At 47.0% G+C, this 9,699-nt stretch overlaps 1 protein-coding gene across 1 annotated transcript; it reads left to right on the top strand.

Annotated features, from left to right (window-relative positions):
* The first annotated feature begins 308 nt into the window (after positions 1-308).
* Positions 309-9,450, top strand: selenoe (selenoprotein e). The gene is made up of 4 exons (XM_078227679.1): positions 309-896; positions 6,305-6,381; positions 7,020-7,098; positions 9,140-9,450. Exons 1-4 carry the CDS (start codon positions 780-782, stop codon positions 9,281-9,283), a joined length of 417 nt encoding a protein of 138 aa, XP_078083805.1. The 5' UTR covers positions 309-779; the 3' UTR covers positions 9,284-9,450.
* The last annotated feature ends 249 nt before the right edge of the window (positions 9,451-9,699 follow it).

The following is a 9,699-nucleotide window of genomic DNA, read 5'->3' as shown; positions in this document are numbered from 1 at the left end:
CCATGCTCAATTGTCCCTTAGTGTTCGGGGAATTAGCAGGGTAACTATGCGGATAGGGCCTGGATGGGATTGTTGTCGGTGCGGGCTTGATGGGCTGAATGGCCTCTTTCTGCACTGTAGGAATTTAAGAGGAGGTGGGATATTCAGTGATAGTTGTCGCACGGTATGGGATGGAGGTTTTGCAGGTATTTTTTCTGGATGTCACTGGTGAATTTTCCACATTACTGAAAGCTGATATAATTGCTGCTGTTGCTTCTGCATTTGTTGTCCTTTGCTCTGAAATGTTGCTTCTTTCTCTTCCTGATCAGACAATACACCTTCCCTCGAAGCCGTTGCTGCAGGGCCTCAAGCAAGTAGCCACGCCGGCTGATTCCCCCATGTCCAAATCGGTGAGCAGCTTTCTGCTGGTAGTTTGGCAGCCGCACTGCTGACGTGTGGCTGCTGCATCGACGGAACATTACACCGAGCTGGGAAAGAAAATGAGGCAACACCTGGCGCAGGTCAGGCAAGGAACAAACCATTTCCCTGCAGATAAATTGTGTCGAACACAGGTCAGGCTTACACCGAGTGTCTGACTTTAGCTGACTATGCTCATTAATAAACTCAACACCACAGTAAAGTCATCTCTCTAAACTGTTTACCTCGAATTGAGTAATGTGAATTTGTATTCGGTGCTTGCCGGGTCTCCTCCCTCTGGACCGTGGTTTAGTCCCCAGCCTGTTATAAGTTATGGATGTGCCACATGGTCCTCAGTCTGCCTCTTGCCCCAGTTTGGAGAGATGCTGTCGGCATTACTGCTGTGTGCTGTGGTGTCGATGATCCATCACGCCAGTGGACAGGGAACGGCAGAGGAGGTGAATCAGGAGGAAATGGAAATAGCTCGAGCAGAACTAATTGTAAGTAAAAAGTAGAAGTAAAGTTTATTTATTAGTTGCAAGTAGGCTTACATTAACCTGGTAATTATAGACCGGTTAGTCTGACTTCGGTGGTTGGTAAATTGATGGAAAAGGTCCTTAGGGATGGGATTTACGACCATTTAGAAAGATGCGGATTAATCCGGGATAGTCAGCACGGATTTGTGAAGGGCAAATCGTGCCTCACAAATTTGATAGAATTTTTTGAGGAGGTAACTAGGTGTGTTGATGAAGGTAGGGCGGTTGATGTCATATACATGGATTTTAGTAAGGCGTTTGATAAGGTCCCCCATGGTCGCCTTATGATGAAAGTAAGGAGGTGTGGGATAGAGGGAAAGTTGGCCGATTGGATAGGTAACTGGCTGTCTGATCGAAGACAGAGGGTGGTGGTGGATGGAAAATTTTCGGACTGGAGGCAGGTTGCTAGCGGAGTGCCGCAGGGATCGGTGCTTGGTCCTCTGCTCTTTGTGATTTTTATTAATGACTTAGAGGAGGGGGCTGAAGGGTGGATCAGTAAATTTGCTGATGACACCAAGATTGGTGGAGTAGTGGATGAGGTGGAGGGGTGTTGTAGGCTGCAAAGAGACATAGATAGGATGCAAAGCTGGGCTGAAAAATGGCAAATGGAGTTTAACCCTGATAAATGTGAGGTGATTCATTTTGGTAGGACTAATTTAAATGTGGATTACAGGGTCAAAGGTAGGGTTCTGAAGACTGTGGAGGAACAGAGAGATCTTGGGGTCCATATCCACAGATCTCTAAAGGTTGCCACTCAAGTGGATAGAGCTGTGAAGAAGGCATATAGTGTGTTAGCTTTTATTAACAGGGGGTTGGAGTTTAAGAGCCGTGGGGTTATGCTGCAACTGTACAGGACCTTGGTGAGACCGCATTTGGAATATTGCGTGCAGTTCTGGTCACCTCACTATAAGAAGGATGTGGAAGCGCTGGAAAGAGTGCAGAGGAGATTTACCAGGATGCTGCCTGGTTTGGAGTGTCGGTCTTATGAGGAAAGGTTGAGGGAGCTGGGGCTGTTCTCTCTGGAGCGGAGGAGATTGAGGGGAGACTTAATAGAGGTTTATAAAATGATGAAGGGGATAGATCGAGTGAACGTTCAAAGACTATTTCCTCGGGTGGATGGAGCTATTACGAGGGGGCATAACTATAGGGTTCATGGTGGGAGATATAGGAAGGATATCAGAGGTAGGTTCTTCACGCAGAGAGTGGTTGGGGTGTGGAATGGACTGCCTGCAGTGATAGTGGAGTCAGACACTTTAGGAACATTTAAGCGGTTATTGGATAGGCACATGGAGCACACCAGGATGGTAGGGAGTGGGATAGCTTGATCTTGGTTTCAGATGAAGGTCGGCACAACATCGTGGGCCGAAGGGCCTGTTCTGTGCTGTACTGTTCTATGTTCTATGTAATGAAGTTACTGTGAAAATTCCCTAATCGCCACACTCCGGCGCCTGTGCTTGAGACCTGGTGGAGGCAGTGCAAGCTGTGTGGAGGGAGAATTTAGCATGGCCAAGGCACCTAACCAGCACATCTTTAGATTGTGGGAAGAAATCGGAGGAAACCCACGCAGACACGGGGAGAACGTGCAAGCTCCACACAGACCGACACCCAAGGCTGGAATTGAATCTGAGTCCCAGGCACTGTGAGGTAGCAGTGCTAACCACTGTGCCACCATGCCGCTCACCTACTAAACAAAGTGGTATTCACATGGAAAGTGATTGATGGTCAACAAAGCTTTGGATCAGATTCCAGTGCTGGCTGGAGCAAGTTGAAAGAGACAACTGAACAGTGTGATGTGTCAATAAAAGAGATGAACAGGAAGTAAGGTCATGTTGCCAAACCAGTGGAGGTTGGAAGGTTACAAGATGATTAGGCATGAGGAAGACTATTATCCATCCACATGCACTCTATAGACTGTAGGCCATATTTTTAGTAAACGCCACCATTGTATATATGTGGTGTTATCCAAAGCATCTCAAGTTTTTGCCACGACTAGTCATCTGGAGTGCCTCTCCAGGGCTGGAATCTTCCGGTCCCAGGAAGCTTGGCAAGTGGGGAAACTTAATCTGGCATGAGGCCAAAAATCAATTTCCCAAAATGGGATGAAATTTAGCAATTAGACTTGGAAATTTAAAGGCAGGTTAAAAGTGGGTCGAGCTTCCCAGTAAACAATGTCAGGAAGCCCTTTATCATTCATTAGCATGTCATGTTGCTCATTAAAAGGCCACCTCACCAGAATTAAGTTATCCCCCCAATTACATTCCCGCCAGCAAGAAATTCAAATGCTCACATTTATGACCGTACGTAAGTGGCATGCACTGGCGAGCTGGACTTCTTGAAGTGAGTAAATGCTGCTTTGGCATTCATGAGGATTGCTCACATATCAGCTTCATGATTGATAACGGGTGCCCATAGGACAAGCTGCGTGTAGAACAAAGAACAAAGAAAATTACAGCACAGGGACAGGCCCTTCGGCCCTCCAAGCCTGCACCGACCATGCTGCCCAACTTAACTAAAACCCCCTACCCTTCCGGGGACCATATCCCTCTATTCCCATCTCATTCATGTACTTGTCAAGACGTAGTCTGGACATGGGAGGGAAGGATGGCGTGGAGGCTGGGCACAGGGATGACACGGTGGCACAGTGGTTAGCACTGCTGCCTCACAGCGCCAGTGACCTGGGTTCGACTCCCAGCTTCAGTCACTGTCTGTGTGGAGTTTGCATGTTCTCCCCATGGGTTTCCTCCAGGTGGCCCGGTTTTCTCCCACAGTCCAAAGATGTGCAGGTTAGGTGGATTGGCCATGCTAAATTGCCCCTTAGTGTCAGGGGAACTAGCTAGGGTAAATGCATGGGGTTATGGGGATAGGACCTGGTGGGATTGTGGTCAGTGCAGATTCGATGGGCCAAATGGCCTCCTTCTGCACTGTAGGATTCTATGATTCTATGACAGGAATGGGGATGGATGCAGCGGATGTTGGGCACAGGAGGCAGGACCAGCAGTGAAGGATAGAAGGATGGAATGCAATCTCGGCATGGGAGGGAGATTAAGGCTGTTCAGGGCAGGGAGGGAGGCAGAGAGGGACTGCAAGGGACAAAGAATGGAGGGTTTTCCAGTGAAGGATGGTGGGAGCGAGATGGTTCTAGAGGGCGGGGTCCATGCTGCCTTTGGTGGGGTGTGGAGATACTGAAGGTACTGAGGATACTGGGCAGCAGAGGGAATAATCATAGTGGTGGGGGGGGCGGGGGGGGGGGTGGTGGGGGGAGTGTACTGCAGTACGGTGACAGGTCCAGGGGAATAGTCAGGTTGCTGAAGATTTCAAGAGAGTAGGTGTCATGGTTGGATCAGATAATGGGAAAGGATCAGGGTCAGGATGGGCATGAGGAGCAACAGTCTAGGCTTAGAAAGGAAAGACTGCATGTGGAGGCTGATGGTTATAGGTGCAAGGGTAATGGGAGAGGTTCAAGGGTGACGGGGGAGAGGAATGGTTATATTGGGTGGGAAAGGGCAATGGGGGGGTAGTAGCTGGTGGGTGACAAGGGGAGGGTAAATGGTGGTGGAGAGTATCTTGAAATCTACACGCACCATTTTTAAAGCTCTTCTTCACAGCACAATTGTGCTGTACCTGTGAATCCATGAAGCAGGAGGAGAGTATTTTCAGGTGGGGAGAGTTCAAGGTGAGCACAATTGTCTGACTAAAGGGAAACTCTAATAATCATGAAAGAACCACATGAGAATTACGCTCAGTCATGTTCTCCTCTCTGGGGTGAAGGCCAAACTGCAGCTCCTGTAATTGTGGGGTCTCATCACATTGAGATCTCAGCAAGGCCGGGAGCTGCAATCATCTCACCTCGTGGGACAATCCTCCAGTCCCTGGAATAGTTCTGAAGAACCTTGGCTGCAATCTCTTGGTGTGAGGCCAATTCCTTCCCCGGGGTAACAAGATGAGCAAGACAGACAGTAAAGGGGGTCTCAATGAGGTTACGATCAACTTCAGCCAGAGATCTTTAATCCTACACTCTACCAATCAAGCAATCAAAGACAACTTGGCAGTGGCCGCCTTACTTGTCAGCTGCACCTGCTTGTGAGCTCACAGTTATGTTTGAATAAGAACAGTCAGGTCCACATGGCTGTCCACACTTCTTATTATCACCATCTAGGAAACACTTGTTTGCTACTCCTGAGGCCACAGTGGAGTGACTCACATTTTGACCCTTGTACTCCATCTGCCATGTTCTTGACCACTCACCTCCCCTGTCTAACTCCACTTGAGGTCTCTTTGCATCCTCCTCAATTCAGAACACCAGAAGGACCTGCAATGATGACCGCAAATGCTGCACAGACACCACTCTAGAAAGCTCAAACACGGGTGAGAAGTGTTGTCCGATGTGTGCCAAGTTCACACATTCACAAATGATGCCGAGACTGAAACATATTCATGTCCGTATACTCAGTGATGACACTACTGACGATATGAAAGCCTCCAGTCTTGGCCCTGTGGGGCTGATTTTGTCCTGCAGATGGCCAGAGGTTTAGGAGCATGCATGCCTATGCCAGCTGCTGAGCCCTCTCCAGCAAGCAATTAACAAGCAAGATGTCCTGGAAATGATAGAAGATTGAGAGCACGAAGTGGCTGGTACACATTCAGTGCCAATGTCCCATCTGCTGCTGAGTCCAGCAACCCAAACTCCTGTCTGACATCCCAGCGCACTCGCACATTTACACAGCATGATGTCCTTATGAGTAGATTGCAGTGAGTAGATGGTTCACTTACCCTCATGGAGCACAGCAGATCGTTCATCATTTTCCTGCAATATTAATCCAGAAACTCAGCTAATGTTCTGGGGGCCCAGGGTTGTATCTTGCAACGGAAGATGGTGGGATTGGAATTCAATAAAAAATATCTGGAATTAAGAATTTGCTGATGACTACGAAACCATTGTCGATTGTCGGAAAAACCCATCTGGTTCACTAATGTCCTTCAGGAAAGGAAATCTGCCATACTTACCTGGTCTGGCCTACATGCAACTTCAGAGCTGCTGCAATGTGGTTAACTCTCAAAAACCCTCGCGCATCTGGGAATGGGCAATAAATGCTGGCCAGCCAGCGATGCCCATGTCCCACGAATGAATAAATAAAAAAGGACAGCATCCAACTTCTGCTTAATGGTACAACAGGCACAGGTTCTGACACTGTCACCTGATAACAGCTGTAATAAAACTAAGGTGGGGAAAGTGGAACAAAGGAGCAGAATTGGATAGTGAATTACAATGTTAAAGGCACAGTCCAGAGGCATCAGATAGAATAACCAACCAGATTAAGATAACATCTTCACCTCTGCACTCTGTTAATCCCACATTTTGATCTTGTTTACAGGCTCCTAGTTTGGTTGGATGATCAATTAAGAAGATGCCAGAGCTGTACCAATTCCTCCTGAACCGACTGGCATTGTAGTATCCTTTTATCTGTGGGATTCACTGTGGCTCTGAGCGCAGCATCTGGATAGTTAGAAGCTTTTTCCCAGGATGGTAGAGTCAATTACTGGGGGGGCATAGGTTTAAGGTACGAGGGGCAAGGTTTAAAGGAGATGTACGAGGCAAGTTTTTTACACAGAGGGTGATGGGTGCCTGGAACTAGCTGCTGGGGGAGATAATGGAAGCAGATGCGATAGTGAGTTTTAAGGGGCGTCTTGACAAATGCATGAATAGGATGGAAATCGAGGGATATGGTCCCGGAAAGGGTAGGGGTTTTTAGTTCAGTTGGGCAGCATGGTCGGTGCAGGCTTGGAGGGCCGAAGGGTCTGTTCCTGTGCTGTAATTTTCTTTGTTCTTTGTTGTAATCTAGGTTCAAAGCTTCTAAACTCAGGAATAATTGTTATCAGGTTCCAGTTATATTATAATACACTCTGTGTGCCCTTCAACATTCATGGTATTCAACCTTTCTCAAGCAGCAATGGACACTGTCTGTGTAATTGGTAGGTTCATCAGCTTGCTGGTTGATGCAGGATTTCAGTGTGCAGTGACACCACAGAATGGGCAACTTGTCCTGTGCTCACTGCCAGTGAATGAGTTTCCTTAAATCCATCCTTCAGTCATAATCTGCGGTATAACTTACAGGATCACGAGGAACCTGAGCTCCTCTTCTACAACCTCAGGAATGAAGTTGTGAAGGTCGGTTTCTACTTACAATTGGATTTTTATGCAACATCTGGGGGGAAAAAATGCATATTGGACTTAGATAGTGAAAGTTGGGGAACTTTCTATTTCATACTGAGCTGCTTAGTCCGATAGCAGCAGGCAGAATAAGAAAATACAGGTGCAGGACAAATAAAGAGATAAAGAGCGATGCAGAAATTGAACTGTGATAAGAAAGACAAAAAGGAAAAAGAGGAGAGAAAAGAGAGTGTGCAAAGGAAGGATGGAGAAACAGATGTGGAAAGAGAAGACAAGAGGGAAATACACAAAGGATGCAGGTCAATAAATGCTTACACTCATTATCCATAAGAAATGAAAGGGAGAGAGAATAGTTTGTAACTGATACGCTGACCTCTGTATAAGGACAGGTCCTGCAGTGAGTAATTACAGTCAGTGCTTGACGGAGAACAATTTAATAAAGGATAACAAATTCTTGGTTGATTTCAAAAGTAGGCTAGGGATCTGATCTTTGGTTTTCCAGTGACACAGTAGAAACCCACTTTTCATGGTGGTGTCAGTCGGGTGATTAATACAGGAGGATCTACACCTGACCCTGATCGTGCAGCATGTCTCTCCTCCTTTGTAAAGATAAAGGACTGTTGAGCAGTGCTTCATTCTGATGATGGCCTTTAACTCCCCAAACCACAAAGCTAACAGCTGCAAATAATAGTATCTTACAGCACAGAAGGAGGCCAATTGGCCCATCGTGTCTGTGTCGGCTCTTTAGAAAGAGCTCTCCAATTAATCTCACTCTCCAACTCGTTCTCCCTAGTCCTGCCATTTTTTTTTTTAACCCATCACATATTTATCCAATCCCTCCTTGAAAGTTGCTCCCAAAGCTGCTTCTACCATCTTTTCATTTCAGGCAGTGCTCTCCGGATCAGAACAAACTGCTGTGCAGTTTGTTTTTACCTCATGTAGCCTCTGGTCCTTTTGCCAATTACCTGTGTCCTCTGGTTACTGACTGTTTGAAAATAGAAACAGTTTCTCATTAGCTATTCTATCAAATCCCCTCTTGAATTTGAACATAGAAACATAGAAATTAGAAGCAGGAGGAGGCCATTCAGCCCTTCGAGCCTGCTCCACCATTCATTTTGATCATGGCTGATCATCAAAGTCAATATCTTGACCCCTTTAACCCCAAGAGCTATATCTAATTTCTTCTTGAAATCAATCAACGTTTTGGCCTCAACTACTTTCCGTGGTAGTGAATTCCACACATTCACCACCCTCTGGGTGAAGAAATTTCTCAACACCTCAGTCCCAAAAGGTTTACCCCTTATCATAGAATCCCTCCAGTGCAGAAGGAGACCATTCGGCCCATCCACTCTGTACCGAAAACAATCCCATCCAGGCCCTATCCCCATAACCCCACATGTTTATCCCGCTAATCCCTCTAATCTACGTATCCCAGGACATTAAGGGGCAATTTACCATGGCCAATGCACCTAGCCTGCACATCTTTGGACTGTGGGAGAAAACCGGAGCACCCAGAGGAAACCCACGCAGGCATAGGGTGAATGTGCAAACTCCACACAGACAGCGACCCAAGCTGGGAATTGAACCCAGGCCCCTGGAGCTGTGAGGCAGCAGTGCTAACCACTGTGCCTACATGCCAAAACTATGACCACTAGTTCAGGACTCCCCCACCATCAGGAACATTTTTTCTGAATCTACCCTGTCTAACTCTGATGGAATTTTATAAGTTTCTATGAGATCCCCTCTCACTCTTCTAAACTCCAGTGAATATAATCCTAAAACTTCTATTAAATCTTACCTTAGCTTACACTGCCCTCAGCAGAACTCTCCCAACTTCTCTGGGTGCTGACAATAATCAACAATTTAATTTTTCCTACACGCTATGTAACTTTACCAAAAGCTGTTCTGAGTAGTTGAAGGTAATCAATCATTCCAATTTGGCTTCTTGTTGTGTTGCACTGACACTTCATCGAGGCATAGCAATGGTTATCCACTGAGGATTGTATTCTCAGCCACTTCCGCTTCTCCCTCCCCTCAGAATTACCTGGTGAGGCATATGACGGCGGACGAACTCTCTGCTCTTCTCGAGTCTTCGGGCTTCTACAAAAGATCAGCCAAGGGGGAGGAAGTCCCAAAGGAATTCCAGCATTTTCCATTGAAGGCTCCACGGGACGAGCTGTAGATCAGCGGCTGCCGTTGTGGTGACTGAACGCTCAGTGTGAAGGTCACTTCCAAAAAAGCATGGATGATGTTCGAGCCTGAAAGGCCGCCAATAGCCAGGGCTCGAGCTGAATGTCTGCTTCTTGGTGTGAGAAATGCTAAATGTTCAAGAATAAAAATCCATGAACTCATCCTCGTCCCTTGCAATGTGTTCTGTTCTTGATCTCCAGTCTAACCTACTTCCTCAAGTCAGAGTTTATGGGCAGCACGGTGGCACAGTGGTTAGCACCTGCTGCCTCACAGCATCAGGGACCCAGGTTTGATTCCCGGCTTGGGTCGCTGTCTGTGTGGAGTTTGCACGTTCTCCTCGTGTCTGCGTGGGTTTCCTCCAGGTGTTCCAGTTTCCTCCCACAGTCCCAAAGAAGTGCTGGTTATTGG

Source organism: Mustelus asterias, chromosome 13 (assembly GCF_964213995.1).
Source record: "Mustelus asterias chromosome 13, sMusAst1.hap1.1, whole genome shotgun sequence".
Lineage (NCBI taxonomy): Eukaryota > Metazoa > Chordata > Chondrichthyes > Carcharhiniformes > Triakidae > Mustelus > Mustelus asterias.
The sequence above is the reverse complement of the archived record's forward strand: the minus strand, read 5'-3'. Positions and strand labels throughout refer to the sequence as shown.